At 42.5% G+C, this 20123-nt stretch overlaps 2 protein-coding genes across 4 annotated transcripts in view; one reads left to right on the top strand and one right to left on the bottom strand.

Moving 5' to 3' along the window:
• Positions 1-10508, top strand: part of fkbp16 (FKBP prolyl isomerase 16) — a 27086-nt gene extending 16578 nt beyond the window's left edge. Inside the window, exons 4-8 of the mRNA XM_031870063.1 lie at positions 2578-2795; positions 7950-8131; positions 8370-8447; positions 9287-9424; positions 9505-10508. Of these exons, the coding sequence (XP_031725923.1) occupies positions 2578-2795; positions 7950-8131; positions 8370-8447; positions 9287-9424; positions 9505-9591 (703 nt within the window). The 3' untranslated portion in view covers positions 9592-10508. The remainder of the gene's footprint in view (positions 1-2577; positions 2796-7949; positions 8132-8369; positions 8448-9286; positions 9425-9504) is intronic.
• rasef2 (RAS and EF-hand domain containing 2) lies at positions 9742-20123 on the bottom strand. 3 transcript variants are annotated; one of them, XM_031870040.1, is made up of 17 exons: positions 19310-20123; positions 17781-17933; positions 15987-16077; positions 15569-15664; positions 14655-14726; positions 14464-14579; positions 14293-14361; positions 13150-13231; positions 12936-13006; positions 12689-12839; positions 12458-12559; positions 11431-11575; positions 11259-11340; positions 11008-11122; positions 10808-10921; positions 10621-10697; positions 9742-10541 (listed from the first exon to the last, which is right to left on the bottom strand). In XM_031870040.1, exons 1-17 carry the CDS (start codon positions 19618-19620, stop codon positions 10439-10441), a joined length of 1950 nt encoding a protein of 649 aa, XP_031725900.1. In that variant the 5' UTR covers positions 19621-20123; the 3' UTR covers positions 9742-10438. The 3 variants fall into 3 exon arrangements, with proteins under 3 accessions (XP_031725900.1, XP_031725909.1, XP_031725895.1); XM_031870035.1 differs by having other exon boundaries at positions 9744-10541; positions 12650-12839; XM_031870049.1 differs by lacking the exons at positions 17781-17933; positions 19310-20123 and adding an exon at positions 16203-17773 and having other exon boundaries at positions 12650-12839.

Here is a 20123-nt window from a genome sequence, read left to right as displayed (position 1 = left end):
CATTCTCAGATTAGTTTCGACAGCTTGCCAGTCATGCCCATTTTGTTTAATGCTGGTGAAGGACGCTCAACTCCCAGTGACTCGCATTATTTCAGACATGAATCCTAACTCTGCGTTCCGTATACTGTGGTGGTATTCTGCTTACTGCGTGTGCTGCTGAGCTTAATGGCATAATCCTTCAAAGGTCACCTGTTGAATCCTGCATGTGAAAAATTGTCAGGCAGTGAGCAGGCAGTGTGTGTGTGTGTGTGTGTGTGTGTGTGTGTGTGTGTGTGTGTGTGTGTGTGTGTGTGTGTGTGACTTGTGTTTCCTTTGTAGGATAACGCATCATTTGGGATTCATGAAGTTTTGATGTGGCACATTTGGTTTGAGCAGTTAGCACTGAAGCAGCTGCGCCTGCATCGATTAATAACAAATGACTCATCACTTCTCATTTAATGTATCCGGATCTGTGCGAGTAATGAGAGGTGAAGTGGGTGTTTCCTCTGTACGAAAAAAAATAAATCAACATTTAATGATGATAATGAGTAATGGTTTTGCTGCTGAGTTACTATTTACCAACCAAGCACTGTCACGGTTTCAGATTATGGGACTTTTTCCGTGAACTGACATACTGAGCCAGGTTTCTCATTCCATCGCTTCTGCTCTGGGTAAGACATCGAGCTCAGTATAAACTCGTTTCAAAGCACAAACATTTAGTGTGCATTATTCAGTAACTTAAAATAAAAAGTGGCTTTGGAGATCAATTCTTAGAAGTCCATTTTTATCTGCAGCCAGGCACTATCAGAAGGCAGGACGCTGTGTGTGTGTGATTGTTATAATGTATGCCACACACCGTTGCGTAACACGCAGCCCTCGGAATATTGTGTAATATTTTCAGATAAGGGTAGAGAAAAGCGTGCAAGGACAACGACAGTATGTCCATGTGCTGTACAAGCTGTGCAGTGGATCATTTGGTGATGGTGTCACATTCTTAGTACGCCAGCAAAACGCACGACATTAGCACGTAACGAGGATCTGTTTCTAATCACCAGATGTGCAGCATGAGGCCCGTTTTAGAAAGACTAACATTACCTGGTGCGACCCAAGCCATGTGCTGTATGTTCTTTATAAATGAGTCAACTGTCTTCTTCTCTGCTGCTCTTGAAAGCCTGTTACACAAGTCTTCTCTGATCCTTAGTAAACATGCTGTGGTATGCAAAAACAAGTCGACCAGGACTAAACGCTACTGTCAAAAATAGTTCTGACCGGCTTCTAAAAGACCTGAATCTACTTATTGATGGCCCTAAATGCTAGCATCTCTGAACGCTATACTTCCTCCGGTCCTGAGCGCAGGGATCCGGCTCAGGTTTCTGAGGCCTCGGCTCAGCTGCTGGTTTCACACTCCTGTGACAGTGGACAAGGTCTCCACAGAGGAGAGGTGAAAGGGGAATCTGATCCCACAGTCTCCCAGTAACAGGGGATACAACTAATTCTGTTCGACAGACATAAATTGTTTCATTGACACAACCAGTATGAATAATTCATGACCTTTCACAACTCCCTGTACTAGCCCACTCAAACAGTCACTGGTGGGGTCTGCAGGAAGCTGAACTGCCTTTTGCATGATTTCTATAGAGTTCACTAAACTGACAGGATCTACTTTAAAGTTAGATTTTGCTTTTTATCGTTACGATTATAGGTTTTATTACAGTTAAAAAGCAACTAATCATGTTTGTGTCTTTAAACATGAAATATGCAGTATTCTTTTAATTGTTTTTGTCTTTGTTACAATCAATAATAGCCCTCTTCAAAATCAGCTTTTAAAAAATATGCTCAAGCTGTCGTATTCATTCTCTCTCTCTCTCTCTCTCTCTCTCTGTCTCTCTAACACACACACACACACACACACACACACCTTTGGAACCAGAGCCTCCACAGCGTAACTGATAATGGACCATTGTGTGCCATATGGTCACAGGAGCCAGATGATTGAAAACCAAATTAACTTTCCTTCTGAGTGACTCTCGAGTAAGATGAAGCCGTCGCTGCCTCACAGGTTCATACCGATTTCAAATTCTTGTCTGCTTTAAATGAGCCGGAGTCACTCAGACGTCTTTTAAATGTGTTGATTTTAAGGTGTGAGTGAGCTGTTGGATACGGTGAAATGTAATAGAGCAACTAAAAGAACACAAATGTTGTTACAGTTTGTACATTAGTTTCTGATATCACAAATATTTTGTATTTATGCTCATGTGTTTGTCGAAATACATTCGAAACATTCAAGAAGAGGCCGTGACAAAAGACAAGAGTCATCCCTGGATCTCTTAGTTTTTAATATAACCACCGCAGATGCGTCTATATGGCCACCATTAAACACTGTATTATGGACACAATCATCAAATGTCATGCGCAAGTTACAAAGCTTTGAGTTTCTTCTGCAGGATGTTGACCAGCTTGCTTCTGCTTTTCTTGAAGCTGTCAGCAATCAGATTGATTTCTTGATTGATTTAAATAATCTTTGATGCTCTTGGCTCTTTTACTCTCAGCCCTGAGTGATATTGATTATGTGTTTGTTTGTTGTCTGTTTACGTGCAGGGAGCCTGATATTCCAGCCTGGGCTCCTTTACTCTACCAGCTCCAGCTGCTGGATGTCAGAGAGAAACCGGACCCGTTAACTCTGCCCATCGCAGACTGCATCCGCATTGGCAACCAGAAACGAGAGCGAGGAAACTTTCATTTCCAGAGGGAGGAATACAGCATGGCTGTCAGAGCCTATTCTATGGCTCTGGATGTGTTAACCACACGCAGCAGAGGTAACCTATCGTCAAAACCTGAATTCATTCATAGGAAATATATTCTGTTTCTATTACTGTCGTCTGTACCAGGACTGTGTTGTAGTAATTGACATGAGCATTATCTTCACAGAAAAAAAGTGAAAATAGAAATAGAACACAGATAAAAATGAACACACGAGAGAAACATAAAAACGCAGGATTTGAGAGAGACCTTAAAAACAACATTTCTACATGAGCCCATAGTGACATAAGACTTTAGTGCTCTCCTGCAGTCTGCCAACACACTAATCACACTGTCACCATGCAGAGTCACATCTATCTGAGCCCGGCGCCACGATAAATGCTTTTGCTTAATTCTTTTGCATAATCAAAGCTAATCAACGTTCATATTATTTCCACCTCCTTAATCTTTCTAATCATTGACGAGGCAGGGAGGGCCCGAGAGGGAAATGTGAATGAACAATGAGGAGAAAAACATGGATTGCTTCATAATGCATCAATGATAGAGGACCAGAGAGTGAACCCACGGTGACACTGGAGAGAGAAGTTTATCAGGGCATCGAGATCATGTGATTAGTGGATGAGAAGATCACCAGAAAAATAATAATAAAAACGAGAAGGAAGCAGAAATATCAACATCTTAACCTCTTTTTGGGTCATTTTGGGTCATTTTGGGCCCATCAGACCTATTTTACAAATATGATTCATGACAGGTGGAAATTACAAATAATCTTAATTGATTAACCTGGAATCATATGCAACTAAACATGCACTCGCATAAACATTAGACTTGATCACACTCAATTTTCTGCAGATCTTCAACAAGAATTGTACAGGTCACTGTCTTAATGGAAGTAAATCAAATGTTAGTCGGGATTAAGTTTAAAATCATTTTAACCGCATCTCAATTTTAAATCTATAGGGCATTACAACAAAAAATAAAAATAGGAAAGACATTTTGATAACACTTTCTATGGCTCCAATGTCTAATTCACATTTATATGTTGTATTATAATACAATGACTTAGTTATAATGTATTTACAATCTGCTTAGCACTGTATACTAATAGTTATAAGCAATCATACCACAATGCTTTAAAATAAATCACAACACATAAAACATAATGACTATATAGTAACTGCCAAGTATCATGATATTTGATAATTGAATGTCACTCACTGACACTTTTCAAGGATCAGATTGAATTATAATTTCCATAGCTGTTATAGATTATAATCATTTTATAATGCAGTATAAATAATATCATTAAATCTATGCAAGAACAACACTAATTTATTTGTTTAACAGTTTATAACTGCCCTGCCCCCAAGAAAAACACTCTAAAGACTCAAAATATTGTCTCAAAATATAGATACCTAAAACTGTCTTTACCTGAAGCTGTAGATAACAGGTATTTATTTGACTCAATGTAGTGTTTAGAGTGAATTCTTTGGGGAAGCATTAGATTATCGACATGTAAATGTCCATCCGTCAGGTGAGTCAAATTAGAGTACCTTACCAGTACTCAGTTTATTGTGTTATGATCCCTCAATTTACTTAAAGCAAATAACTTATAATCACATTATAATGCAACGTAAAATGTATTATTACTATGGGAATTATAGTACACGATAACAAATTGTCAGAGTTACCAGCAATTATGAAGAATTATAATACCTGACCTGATTAAATGATTTATAATGTGTCAGCCCGAATAAACACCATGGAGCAGCCACCCTGTGGACCCACCACCCGCAGGGATAAGCATCGGGGTCGGGTGCAATGCAGACCGGGCGGCGGGTCAGGCGGGAGGCCTGGGCGAGCCGATCGCCGGCAGCATAGACTAACTCTAGGGACGTGGAACGTCACCTCGCTAGCGGGGAAAGAGCCAGAGCTGGTGCGGGAGGTGGAGCGGTACCAGCTAGATATAGTTGGACTCACCTCCACACACAGCGTTGGCTCTGGAACCAAGCTCCTGGAGAGAGGTTGGACTTTGTCCTTTTCCGGAGTTGCCCAGGGTGAGAGGCGCCGGGCGGGAGTGGGGATACTCACGAGCCCCCGGCTGAGCGCCGCTGTGTTGGAGTTGCGCCTACGGGTTGCGGGGAGCAAGGCTCTGACTGTGGTTTGTGCTTATGCACCAAACAGCAGTTCAGAGTATCCGGCCTTCTTGGAGTCGGTGGGAGGGGTCCTGGAAAGGGCGCCGCCTACCGACTCCATAGTTCTCCTGGGGGACTTCAACGCTCACGTGGGCAATGACGGAGAAACCTGGCGGGGGGTGATTGGGAGGAACGGCTTGCCCGATCTGAACCCGAATGGTGTTTTGTTATTGGACTTCTGTGCGTGCCATGGTTTGGCCATAACGAACACCATGTTCGAACATAAGGTGGCTCATAAGTGTACCTGGTACCAGAACACCTTAGGCCGGAGATCAATGATCGATTTTGTAATCGTATCATTTGATTTGCGGCCGTATGTCTTGGACACTCGGGTGAAAAGAGGAGCAGAGCTGTCAACTGATCACCACCTGGTGGTGAGTTGGATCAGATGGCAGGGGAACCGGTTGGAAAGGCCCGGCAAGCCCAAACGTGTAGTGAGGGTGAACTGGGAACGTCTGGCGGAGGACCCTGTCCGGGAGGTCTTTAACTCCCACCTCCGGAAGAACTTCTCACACATCCCGAGGGAGTTTGGGGACATGGAATCCGAATGGACCATGTTCAAAGCCTCTATTGTGGACGCGGCCGCTAGTAGCTGTGGCCGGAAGGTCATCGGTGCCTGTCGTGGCGGCAACCCGAGAACCCGGTGGTGGACACCGGAGGTGAGGGAAGCCGTCAAGCTGAAGAAGGAGACCTTCAAGGCCTGGTTGGCCCAGGGGTCTCCCGAAGCAGCTAACAGGTACCGGCAGGCCAGAAGGGCTGCAGCTGCGGTGGTCGTGAATGCTAAAACTCGGGCATGGGAGGAGTTTGGGGAGGCCATGGAGAAGGACTTTCGGTTGGCCTCAAGGAGGTTCTGGCAAACCATACAACGGCTCAGGAAGGGAAAGCAGGGCTTACCCCAGGCTGTTCTCAGCAGGGGGGGGGGGGGACTGCTGACCCGGACAGGGGACATCGTCGGGCGGTGAAAAGAGCACTTTGAGGAACTCCTAAACCCGACCAACATGTTCTCTGCAGAGGAGGCAGCGCCTGAAGATCTAGGGGGAGGCTCACCCATATCCCTGGCAGAGGCCGCTGAGGTAGTCAAAAAGCTCCTCGGTGGCAAGGCGCCAGGGGTGGATGAGATCCGCCCTGAGATGCTGAAAGCGCTGGACATGGTTGGGCTGTCCTGGCTGACACGCCTCTTTAATGTCGCATGGGGGTCAGAATCAGTGCCCATGGACTGGCAGACCGGGGTGGTGGTTCCCATTTTCAAAAAGGGGGACCGGAGAGTGTGCTCGAATTACCGGGGTATCACACTACTCAGCCTCCCGGGGAAGGCTTATGCCAGGGTGCTGGAAAGGAGGCTCCGACCGTTTGTCGAACCTCAGATTCAAGAGGAGCAATGCGGATTCCGTCCCGGCCGTGGAACAGTGGACCAGCTCTTTACCCTCGCAAGACTACTGGAGGGGTTCTGGGAGTTTGCCCAACCAGTCTACATGTGCTTTGTGGACTTGGAGAAGGCTTTCGACCGGGTCCCTTGGGGGTTCTTGTGGGGGGTGCTGCGGGAGTATGGGGTGCCGGACCCATTACAACGGGCGATCCGGTCTCTGTACGACTGCAGTAGGAGCTGTGTCCGCATTCTTGACAATAAGTCAGACACGTTCCCGGTGGGTGTTGGCCTCCGCCAGGGCTGCCCTTTGTCTCCGGTCCTGTTCGTGACTTTCATAGACAGGATATCTAGGCACAGCCGGGGGGTGGAGAACGTCAGGTTCGGGGGTCTCGGGATCGCCTCTCTGCTGTTTGCAGATGATGTGGTCCTGTTAGCCTCCTCGGATCGTGACCTCCAGCATTCACTGGGGCGGTTTGCAGCCGAGTGTGAAGCGGCGGGGATGAGAGTTAGCACCTCCAAATCTGAGGCCATGGTGCTCTGCCGGAAACCGGTGGATTGCTCCCTCCAGGTGGGGACGGAGTGCCTACCTCAAGCGAAGGAGTTCAAGTATCTCGGGGTCTTGTTCACGAGTGAGGGTAAGATGGAGCGGGAGATCGACAGACGGATCGGTGCGGCGAAAGGAGTCAGCTGAGGTGGTTCGGGCATCTAATTAGGATGCCTCCTGGACGCCTCCCACAGGAGGTTTTCCAGGCACGTCCAACTGGGAAGAGACCCCGGGGAAGACCCAGAACACGCTGGAGGGATTACATCTCCCAGCTGGCCTGGGAACGCCTCGGGAACCCCCAGAATGAGCTGGAACATGTTGCCGGTGAGAGGGAAGTCTGGGTCAGCCTGCTTGGCCTGTTGCCACCGCGACCCGACCCCGGATAAGCGGAGGGAAATGGATGGATGGATAATGTGTTATAAAGCATGATTAATATAAATGAGTTTATGAAACACAACATAGAAATGATATTTATGTTGCTCTGTGTTTTCTGGATATGTAAATACCCAAATGGCTAACAATTTCACCTAATTAACTGAAAAGGGGATAATTTGCAAGTGTCGTTGCCTCCAAGTGGCCAAAAATCAGTGAATGCTGCTTTGAAGAATCCAACTTGGAACCGCATCCTAAATGTAATTGACGTAATTCAACTGTGAATTTGAGATTAAAAGTGTAATAAAAAGCATGTGCAGCCACACAGATGTGGTCCCAGAGCTGCTGACATTTATCACCCACCATACTCAGCGCCAAGTGTAAAAAATCCTTTGGACTAACAAGGGCTCATTACCGGGGTCACTACTGTATTCAGCTGGACATGCTTGGGTCTAATGATGAAACCATACCGTTTTTACTGCAGGGACAGCGATTCAATATCCATTTGAATAAAAAAACTGATCGTTAACTATCCTTATAATGACACCCGATGGGAGTTTCTCTTTAAAAGTTCAACTATTTTCCATATTCGGCAAGACTTCAGAATAAGTCCCTTCCAAGATTAGATGACTAATCTCTGTCAAAGTGTTTCTCTGTCACCTATTAAGAGATTCACGTGAGACGTCCACAGCAGAGCAGAAGTCAGAGGTTGTGTGTCTCTGTCTTTGCACAGATGGTGGCGAGCGTGGCGTGAAGGTTGAGGAGGAGGAGGTGCGGGACTACCGGGTGAAGTGTTTGAACAACCTGGCCACCGCTCATCTCAAACTGGAGCAGTACAGCGAGGCGCTGCACACCAGCCGGGACGTGCTGACCCTCGAGCCAAACAATGTCAAGTCCCTTTTCAGGGTGGGAAAGGTGAGGGCCCATGCTGTCGTGTTATTACTGAGAGACAACATCACTGCATCTCATTTGATCTTTATCAAGGCATAAATGGCAGGGAGAGTTCCTTGAAGAAAGAGGAATTTGTTTATGGGATTAGATTTAATTATTTTTTTAATATAGCTGCTGTATTATTGCTATCTGTTCCCCGCCTGTTTTGATTTATGGGTCCACCAGCTCTGCTCCCACTGTACAGTTTTCTATTGTCTTCCAGCTCCAGTCAGATATGGGGGAATACAAAGAGGCGATGGAGGTGCTAAAAAGGGCCTTGAAACTGGAGCCGACCACCAAGGTGAGATTATGTGGGTGCGCTCGTCACTCCCCCTCGTCACCTTTCTTCCAACTCTGCCTGTGAATCCCGTCCATCCCTAACAGAGGAAAGGTCACTCAAAAAACAGGCTGCCAAGATTTGTAATTTCAATGCTAAAGAATCACCGTCAAGCCTGGAGTTATATTTTGAACTAATATATATAAAAATTAAAGTTACCGCCTCATTGAGTTCACAATATTTCACAAAAGTTCTCAGAATTTAAAAAGACAGTTATTTACAGGTTAACTGGTTTGTCTAATTTGCCAAATCCGCCACAGAGGATCTGGCAGTATACAGATGTGACCACACTGCTCAGAGTCATCCAAAAAAGTTGATTAAAAAGCACAAGCTAAATATTGTCATTCCAAAGCCCTGCGCTCCAAAAGTAGTAAATCAAAGTTAAAAACGAGCCAGAGTCCCGCTTGCAGCTACAACATAGACTCCACACTTTACTTTAAAAAACACTTTAAAAATAACAGAAATGAACATTATTTTGATTCCCAATGCATGTATTGCTTCTTTCACTTTAATAACTTTTATGACAGTTTTCCTCTAATTAAGAATTAAATTAAAGTATTAACAAAATACTTGAATTAAGAAACAGTTTAAAGTGCATTTTAAAAGCAAAACTGAAAATGATTTGGAGGTCTTCTCTGGAAGGCGTTGTGTTTCAGACCTCTGCTCTCACCTGGTGGACATTTTCAAAACTGCAACTTTACCTTTTGCTCAAGATAAAATGGTTAATTTTACTTTAACTTTACACGATCTACAGAAAGCAGCTTTTTCACAGCTTGTTAATGTGTTTTTTTTTTTTGTTTTAGGCGATCCACGCCGAGTTATCTAAACTCGTCAGAAGGCAATCAGGAGGCAAAGATACTCAGGAATGGAAAGTGAAGCCAGCGGAGATGCTTGGAGAGAATATCGCACCTTTTCTGATTCCTTCAAAGAAGAAATTGTCTGTAAGAACAGAAATATCTCCGATGTTTTATTCTGAGAGCCAACAGACTGGATTTTGACTGACCGTTTTCTTGTGTTTTAGGGAATTTCCTGGAAGTTTATACTCGGAGCTCTGGTTGTGGCCTTGATCAGCTTAGTGATGTCAATGATCCTGACTGCAAGAAACTGAAGTCCTCTGCGGGAAGCACTTTGAAAAATCCTCCTCCTCCTGATCAACATCATGTGCAGAGTTTGATCTCAAGTCCTCTTTAATTCATTTGTGAAGAGTTTTTCTACTTTGCAGACTTGAGAAGGTTTGCAAAGCAGCCTGAAGTTGTATTTATGGTAGAAAAGAAAAAAGTTTCACTGAAAAGTGTAGAGTATTTATGAAAATGTAGATCGTACAGCATCAAGTAAATACCTGCAGAGATCTCATCTTTTCAGTTATGAGTTTTATTTGAAAAAGGAATTTAAAAAAAAAAAAAAAAAAGCTGGAACTTTTGTAAAGAATGTAACCAAACTGCAAAGAGTAATTTTCGTAAACAAATAACACTTTCTACATCACAATTATTAGAAATAGTTGATCAGTCCTCCAATAATTGAAGGCGTTGAAACTACGATGTAATATTGATCACGCTGATGCTGAATAAAAATGTACTTTTTCTTTCTCCTTTTGATTTCTTAAGAACCAAGTTTGGTCTCAAAGGGGAAAAAGGTACATTCATTTAAAAATATAGTTTTCCAGCGGACAAAATCAAAAACTATGTAACTTCAATTGAAACATCCTTTATTTAATTCATAAAATCACTACCAAATATATACATAATCTAAGAAAAGTAAGCATGATTACATTACGTACATTTATATTTGTGAATGTGCAGTTTTCCAACAGTAGAAATCTTCATTTTGATCAGAGAATTAACATGAAAATATATTAAAGGCTTGATAGTTAACTATTCCAAAGATTAAAACATACAAGACAATAGAAGTCATTTGGTGTCCTTCATTGCTCCATCGGATCGACCGTCATCAACCATCTACAGCCCACAGCAGGCGTTGAGCGTCTTCTTTGGGTTGGATTGACTCAGTCTGACCTGAGAATCAGACTGCCGCCTCAGTGTGACGTTTTTCTTTACTTCTCTGCGGGAATGGAAAACAAGTCTAAGTGTTGCCTGAAGAATAACTCAAACTCTCTCTCTCTCTCTCTCTGGCCTCCTACCTCGCTAGATGAAGCACAGTCTCCACAATGTTGGTTCCCTCCTTGGCACTCGTTTCGCAGAACAAGGCGCCGTATGCCTGCAAGCAAAGCGTCGACATACCTGACTGGAGTGAGTTTATTTAGACACCCGGGAGGCCGGGCGTCTGTATAAACACTTTTCTATCGGATGGAATGAAAGGTTACACACCTTGGCCAACTTCTCTCCGTGCAAACTGCTCACGCAGCTCCCTTCTGGAAGCTGCTCTCGCAGGTCCACCTTGTTTCCAATAACACACATGGGGATTTTCTCGTCTGTTGAATCCTGTATAAAAACAAAAAGGACATTGTAAAGTATATTACCGCTTTTAGGTGCCGTATTTATTCGTCAATCAGCATTTCCACAGTTACCTGAATCTGGTCCACCCATGCTCTGACGTTAAGGAAGCTGCTTTCTGAAGTGACATCATAGAGGAGCAGGACTCCGTGAGCTTTACGGAAGTAAGACCTGGCGATACTACGAAACCTACAGTCCAAAGAAACACAGATTTTTTCCATTCTCCAGTCATTATCAAAATAACATGTCGCGAGTTTTAATTGATAACACCATGTTTTTCATGTTGCTACTTCCTTGATAAACACTATGCGAGCCGGTGCAATACCTCTCCTGCCCAGCTGTATCCCATATCTGCAGGCTCGTCTTCTCTCCATCCACAAGCATCCTCTTTATTTGGAAATCCACTCCTGAGAACCAAAAAAAAGCTGATTTAAATGTCTGAACTCAAGACTGTGTCAGTGTTTGATGAAATGCGATGCGTTTTCTGTGGCACTTACCCAGTGTTGTCTGAATGTCTCCCTTGAACTCATTGAGCGTCAGTCTCAGCAGGAAGCTGGACTTTCCAGCTCCCGCATCTCCGGCTAAAACCAGACGGTACATTGGAGCAGGTTCCTCAGGTTCTTCTATGTTGGCTTCTAAAGGCTTCGGAAATGCCACAAAAGATAACAAGCTTACTACATTTTTTGTTGAAAATCTTTCAGTCTGTAGTGTTCTTCATAAAGAAAACAGTGAGCATTCATTTAGTTGACAGTGAATGATTACTCTTAAACTAAGTCGTTTGCCTAAACTCATAGGTCCAGGTTCTTGTTCTACCGGAGCTTTCCATCACATCCGTCTTTGCCATTATACGGCCATCACAAGATCTGGGTTCCATACTTCACTTCATGACAACTGAACAAACTATCTGCTGATGAAAACTGTGAGATGTGCTGGAAACCTCCAGAAAAACCTCGTAAGTGGACCTTGAGTTGAGTTGTTTTTTTTAAATGATTTGAGTTACCTGCATGTCAATAGACTATTAAAATAGAAAAAATCTGATTGAAAATAATGCGTTATGTTGTATATACTTCTTTGTACAGCATTTCAATAAAATCACAAATCTGCCTCAGAGGGCTTTACAATCTGTACAATCTGTACATCGGAACAGGAAAAACTTCCACATGTAGTTTAAATGCACACTGGAATATAGTAATTTAAATGGCAGTTCAAACAACAGTTATATGTAGCATGCCAACATGCTCACATTGACAAGTTAAATGTTTACCGTGTTGACCGTCCTAGTTTAGCATGTCAGCACTAAACACAAAGGGCAGATGGACAAATGAAAAACATTAAACTGATGATGCTGCTACATCAGTGGTTCCCAACTTGCAGAAAAAACATATTTTTTATAAAAAAAAAAAACAATAAAAAAAACATCTCTGCTACACAAACTTTCCGCTTATCTGTTTATTTTTTTTTTAAACTGCCAAATGTTTACTTCTTTGGGGCTACAAATCACTAAGCATGAAACAGCTATTGTACCTTTGTGGAAAATGCAGACAAACGGCGTCGTAGAGATGATGCAATAGAGCTCGCCTTGCTAGGAGCCATCGACACTGCGGCTTCAGATTTCATTTCTGACATCTGTAACAGACAGAGTAAATACTCATTGAAAGTTGTCACAGCATATTGGCATTACATAGCCCAGTATTTAGACCCGATGGGTGTTCTGACCTCCACATCAGACGGGACATATGAGTAACTGTGGTGCACCGTTTCTACTGAGCCCCTGCTGTCGTCACTGTCGTAATCACTGCCTGAGCTCTGGGCTGTGTCCATCGGCAGCGAGACTCCACTGTCCAGGTACTTATCAGCCCAGCTGGCCACATGAGAGAAGGCTGTTTTGCTGGGATCCTGCTCCGGGCTGCAAGCACCGACACACTTGCTTTAGCTGTGACAATTTAACTCACAGAGAGATCAATCCGCAGAGTCACAGAAGTGTGTTAAAAACTGTATATACCTGCCATGGTTGAGTGTGCTCTGTCGGAGGGGCTTCATCCTTCGGGCTGGGATTTCATTTCGGGCAGGCAGCTGTTGAGCAGATTAGGAAAGTCAGGGAGGAAACGTTTTTCACACTTTTTTCACAACTAGTGAAAGCAATTCACTATAAGTTTCTATTTGATGTCGAGCCAGTAGGTATGAGGAAATATGTCATCAGCAAACAAAGGACTCACCCTCCTTTTAGCTGCAACCGCTTCACTGGCCAACGCAGAGCGGAGCCCGTCGTTACTGTCATACAGCTTTTTGTTTGTTTCCCTAATGACGTGTTGAAGGAAATACAAGACTGAGTCGCATGCATGTGCAAACATTTACTTCTTTACAAATGTCTGGTAAACATGTTGTAAAGACAATGCGGGGAGTGTAGTTTGTATGTCGTTTAACTTAACCTGGATGGTATTTTACAGACTGGACAACGCAGAGTAAGAAAACATTTAAACCAAAAAAAAAAAAAAAAAAAAAAAGACCACAAAAGTATTCACAAGACAAACTATTACACCTTCCTTGTGTTACTATGCACCCCATGCACTCTGCATTGTCCAGTAAACACACTGAACCCTGTTCTTCTGGTAATCCAAGTATGTTAACGGTGTGGTTCACACATTACGCCATTTAACTTTAGGAAGCATATTATTTAAACATAACAGGTTTACAACACACACATATAATGTAGCTGTATAGAGAAGAGAACATTTTTAAATGTACAGTTTTTATTAATAATTATAATTTCTCCAATGAAGACACATTTGATATTACTAAATTGTATTTAGTATTATTATTAATTGTCATTCATATTTGTTTATACAAAAGCATCCGTACATGGGTGCCCACAAGAGTTATATCCTTATATACATTATATCGGTTTACAACTCCATATAGTGTTATAAACCATTTATTCTGCGTTTATCCCGCTTTTATTCCGCTCATAAATGCTTAATAAGGGGCAGTTAAAGAATTGTTGCAGATGTATCTTTTTAAGAATATTTTTAGTGTCTATTTTTATCTTTTAATGAGCTCCACAAAAAACTATTTTGGTGTCAACAGAAATCTCAGAGGCCATTATTTCAAAGCCTGAGCAATTAAAATCAAAACTATCCTTCTTGGCTAGATACCGTCAGAGGTATATGGGATGAGGATGTTTTTAATTTTGGTGAACCAAACCTTTAAATCAAAGGATGGTAATTATTAACATTTTATGGTAACACAGAAACAATTGACACTAAAATGACCAAATCTCCACATTCTTGATTTATACACCAAAAAAAGAAATCACTTACTAAATGCCCACATTAGACCGCTTTATCAAGTGAAAGACTTACTGAAGAATCTGAATCTGATTGGAATATGACTGGTATTCCATAACCATGCTCTTCAATTCATCCGTTTCTCTGTCAAGAAATACAAGCCACACGTACTGTTGATGTTGTACTGGAAGCTGGATTAGATTTTGTGTCAACAGACATGAGCAGAGCTTAAATACACTGCCTCACCTTTTATGTTGAGCTTTCTGGTCTGCGTACATGTTCTTCAGCTTGTCCAGCTCCGAGAGCAGCACGGCGATGTCCGTCTGGGCTTGTAGCAGAGAAGTTCGCAGGTCCTCATTTTCCTGTGAGGAGATTAAGTCAATAACTGGAACAACTCCATACGTGTGACTTGGTGTGAGAACTAATGCATGAAGTACCTGTGAGAGATTACTGATCCGTATGTTCAGTCCGTCCAACTCCTCCTTTGAATGGTTGAAGTCCTTTTGGCTCTTGAGAAAAGACATTTACACAAGCATTTTGTTGTGTTGATAATGTAGAGACAATGGGAAGGTTTGCTTCATCTCAGTGATGAATAGAAGACTACTGCCATGCAATCAATAGCTTAAGTAATTGTGTTTACACTCTCCGTGGAAACAGCTTTCCAAGATGTGTGTGAAAAGGAGAAGACTGCTGAGCATTTCTTTAAACTGCTCGATATTTGTCTTCGCAATCTGCAACTATGAGACAATGGTGTTCCATTTTTACCAATTGTATCATTCCTCTAGCACTTGGTTCAAGAGTTGAACCTGAAACCTCAAACACACGCCCCCCTCCCCCCTCAGATTTTGCTTAGTGACGCGTGTGCTGTGGCGGAAAAGCAGGCATGACAAGAAATTACATGTAGCTGGATTGTAAGCATAAACTATAGGTGCTAGCATGGCTAGCAAGCCAACAACAGCATTCCACAAGTTGTTTACATACAGCATCTAATCAAACATGACCCTCTATGCTTGTCCATGCATTGATTGCATCCAAGCAGCATCCCTAATTCCTCAATCTGACTCCCGCTCTCATAATGGCTGGACATAACATACCAAGTATTTATAGGTCTTTTAAGGCTCTCTTTAAAAGGTCACCTTTTCCAAATGAGTCATGTTTTTAACCACTTTCTCTGTCTTTCAGGTGCAGCAGAAATTGGGCCACAGCTGCATATCCTCGAGCTTTTGTGTTGCCTTTCAGTTACAGTGGCTTTCCTCTCTCTTTTTCATGATGTAAGAAAACATAATCATCCTTATACAATCAGTTTACTGTGCATAAACAAAGTAAATGCATGCTGTGTGGAAAAACCTACCTTTAACAGTCTGTCCACAGTCGCATGCAGATCTGTGACCTCGTTCTTGTGCTTCCTCTGCATGGCCGCCATAACTCCTTCCACTTTTTTACGCTCCTACAAACATGAAACCAAAGTAGTTAGACGTGCAGACCGGCTCAGGCCTTGAAGAGGGGCTTTCATCTGCCTATACAGAGGCTCTTTGTGAGGAGACGTGTAACCTGCTGCTATTTGCTGCACCACAAATATGCAAATATGCAAGAACCAGTGAAGTGAAAGTTTCACTTTGAACAATTTTTTGTCCATTTCTCAGTGTACTGTTGAATAAATGCAGCTGTTTTTACAACAGCCACTTCATTTGGTTGGATACGTTTCACTTTCTATAAATAGAGTAAAGCATAGGAGCAATCATCCACTACAATGTAGGCGTCAGACTTACCTCGTCCCTCACCCTCTTCTCGCTTTTGACAAGCTGCTTCTGTATATCGTCCTCCAGTTCTGACAGCTGACTGTTGTTCATCTCCTCGGTTCTGTTTGAACAGAAAAGAATGTTAAAGTTTGTGCCGACAGTCTCACTGCTGCTGAAGCAAAGCCGATTCTCCAACAGCAGTACCAGAGATTAATACGGCAGGAATAAGAAGAGGAGTCGATTCACCTACTATCCATTTGTCAATTCTACCTGACTAATTGGACTTCAAACGTGCTGCAGTTGCCACTGCTCTGCTCTCGTCAGACAACGCACGACCCAACCAGAGCCGAGGGAGGTGACAGGCTCCACAGGTGTGCTAAATGCTAAATGTCTGTCAGATTTCTCAGTAAGACCTCATATATGATTAATTTAGTTTGGTGTAAGTTTTATGCCAACATTTCAAAGGTCTGTTAATTTCAACATAGTGGAAATATAGGTACAATAGCTGGCTATATATCCAGTTTTAAAGGACAAAGCAGAGCAGCACATTATTGTCTTCCTACTTCCTTGAATAAGGAATGTCACCTTTCTCATGCCGTGTAGTTACTGAACCGCAGAAAGCTTAACAAAAACAGCTTAGACAGGGTTTATTCCTGTGTAGGAGTGAAATTCAAGAGGCGGTTAAAGGTTGTGTGTGAGGGGTCACTTCACAGTTTTACTGTAAAGGAAATTATTAAAAGACTTAACTCACATATTATATAACCTTTAATATATACAATCACTGTTCAGCTTGAATATCATTAAGTACTGTGATTACAGTCATTAGAGTAATCTTTTCTCTGCTGCCAACTACAACTACTACTATTACTAGGCATGACATCAGGACAATTTTCTTGAATGCTGTTCATACATTATTGTGTTCATACAATTTACCAGCTGACAGGTGGCACACTAATTTACAGCAACAGCAGAAGGGCCCAACAACAGACTTGAACTGATATTTACATTGACTCAAATAACTCATAGGATTGCTTATAGTGCTAAATCAGTTTTAATTTTGAGCTTATCTCCATAACAAAAAAACAACAACTGATAAACCCACTCGTTGCTTTTTATCCAGCACCAAATGACAGACAGGCAAAGTCAACGATTAGCTGGTAAAAAGGTTGACGCTCTTGTAGCTGAAGACACATTGTTGTTGTTTCAGACCAAAACGGAGATAAAAAGAGAGTGAACATTGGATTTACATTTGTCTGGTGGCCCGAAACATGTCGTGAAAATTGCTAACACGTCAACTATAAAGGCAATACTGTCAGTTGTTTACCAGTCTGCTTGTTTTGATGTTTTTCTGTCCTCTAGTCTAATGGGCTGAAATCAAATAAAGCAGCTTTAAATCAAACAGTTAATCCCGGTAGATGCAGTGGACTCCAGGGAATCGATTTACAGGGTTTGTCCACAGTTTCTATGGTTTACAGCCAGTAGAGGGCAGCAGATCACCACTGCTCTGGAGTCAAAAGAAATCTACAAGCAGTTAGGTTGCAGTAAGGACAGTTATGTTTATTTAATAAATTCAACAAAACTAAACACCCTGACCAACAAGTTTAATTTTAAACATTCACTTTCAAATGATAATACTGAATGTCACTGCTCACAATATAGCCACATGAGCTGAGTGTTTATCATCATTAACAGTTGTGTGATGTGGTTTATTGTTTAAATAATGGGCCTTTATGTCATAATCATGCTGTTTCTTTCTATTTCACAGGTCATATGTTCTGAACTGTACTGACCTCACACAGTCAATAGGCTGAAAGTTACCCTCACCGCTTTATACTGGTCTCCAGCTGTTCACACTCGAGTCTGTTGTCCTGGCTTTGACTGATCAGAGAGTGGATGATGTCCTCATACTGCTGCAGTAGATTTGTGTTTGCAGAAATGTGAATGGCCTGGTATAGACCAGCCAGCTGCTCCCTGAGACTGTGGGAGGAGAACAAATAGTTACTTCCAGCAACAACAGGTAAGAGGCATTTTCTCAGCATCATACCCAAAATCGATCTTTCCAGAATCAAATACTCAACCCCCGTGGGCCTGAAAGGTGGATGTTAAAGGTGTACATTTCATAGTGGGAAAAAATGATCAAACATCAATATAAACTTCTCACACCAACATGATCCACTTTCAATCTTCACTCAACAATAGGGCTTAGGGCACAACACCTCTGTTGACAGTTGGACATGCGAGTGCCGAGATAGATAGATAGATAGATAGATATATATATGGCCTATTTTAGCAAAATGTAGAAGAGAGACATTGTATAAAAATCTCCAAACATACTTAAACAGGAACACCATTTTATAAAAAACATAAAAGGCAGTGTTTAAATCCCACATAGGATCCTGATTAGCATCACACCATTTGGCTCAGCAACAGCCGAATGCGCATTAAACTCAATCATTTTACACACATAACTATGAAAATATAGTATATGACCTGAACAGCCAGGTAGCAACAAAACAGAAATAATGAGCGAAGTCTGCACTCCTAATGTAGTGAGGTCTGCCAAAACAATTGGAGAAAAACATTTACAAATCCGTCTCTTCCAAATTCTATCATCAGCTACCTTTGATATGAATAAACTTCCATACAAAATGAATACATGTACGTAACATCCATCTGAACTCTGGTTGATGACAGGATGCCTTCATTTTCTAAATCTTAACTGTTTGTCATCAACTGTTAATTATGATGGCATAATAAAGGCAAGTCTTTTTTTCTGTCGTGTTTTCTCCTCTTAGTTGTTTGTCTTGACGACAGCACATAACTCGACCACCTGTTAATTGGGACACATGATGACAACTGGAGCTCAGTAACAGGCTCGTCAGTAGACCTGGAGTTTGTCACTGCAATCCATTTTGTTTCTCATATTTGAACTTGTAGGAAATAGTTAATGATCATAATAGACTGTTCATTTACTAACAAAAGGTAGCTTTAGTGTTAAACCAGCGTTGGCTACTGTTTCCATTACCGATAGGTCTTCATTTAAAGTCACACAACATCATGACTAACGTTATGTGCGCTGCTGCAGGGCAGAGCCCTTATATCCATATTAGATTAAACATTGACGTGTATTGTGTGTGTGGGTTTATGAGTCACCACAAACGGACAATCCGACACGCTTGAAACCTAATGAAACAAATCCGTGTTTTAGCTGCTAAATAAAATAAGGAAATAGGACCAGGAACAGGTGTTTACGCAGCAGCCGACGTCTTAACTGACAGTAAAGGTCCCAGAAGCAGCAATAGCCGCTGGCTCACTTTTCTGGTTAATTACGCTTCAGCCGGATGCGCGTTTACCTTTCAGAGAGGACAGACTCAGCATCTATCCGGCCTTCAAACTCTTCCCACGGGCAGCCTCGGTTCCGGGACGACCCGGCACCGAAAGACGCAAAATCCAGAGTCTCCGAAACCTCTTGAAACCTGGACGAGAACATGCTGTAGTCGATGCATCCGTCCTCGTCTGCGTCGAACTTGTTGAACAGAGTTTTGATCTCAGTTTCGGACACGTTGAGCTCCCGACAGACCACCGTGAAGTCTTCGTACTCTATTTTACCGGACTTGTTCACATCACAAGCAGAAAACAATCTCCGAAGGCTGGGTCGCTCCATGTTAGAATGAATAAAAACACATACAACGCGTCAAAATGTCAAAGTTAAAATTCAGCCACGGCTTCCCTCACGAGCTGACTTCGGCTGCGTGCCAACCCAAAATAAAAGCCTCTGTTAAAGTCTCACAGCCACTCATTGGTCCAAATCTCCGTGGAGGCGGGTATCATCCGAATCAATGGACCCAATGTGCCACTTCCTACCTGGATTCTATCAAGTTACTGCAGCAGCAACCTACGTTGTAATTATTTGGCGTCATCAAGAGTTAAGATGTCATCCTTGTGTGCAGCTGTAACACAATATACACACAGAACAGATACGCAAGTGCGAGCCTCTATTTACCTTTAAGGTGTGTGGTGCATGAGAGTTTTATCAGAGACACTCCTCTTTGTTCCCCTGGGTTTGCAGTGTTTCTGACGCCACCCTAACTGATTAAATCAGCAAGATCATAACCTTCAAAATCGTAATATTGTAGCCATTTATGCAGATGAATGTAAATGAGTCAT

Source organism: Anarrhichthys ocellatus, unplaced genomic scaffold (assembly GCF_004355925.1).
Source record: "Anarrhichthys ocellatus isolate YVR2014 unplaced genomic scaffold, GSC_Weel_1.0 scaffold2, whole genome shotgun sequence".
In the NCBI taxonomy this organism is placed as follows: Eukaryota; Metazoa; Chordata; class Actinopteri; order Perciformes; family Anarhichadidae; genus Anarrhichthys; species Anarrhichthys ocellatus.
The sequence above is the reverse complement of the archived record's forward strand: the minus strand, read 5'-3'. Positions and strand labels throughout refer to the sequence as shown.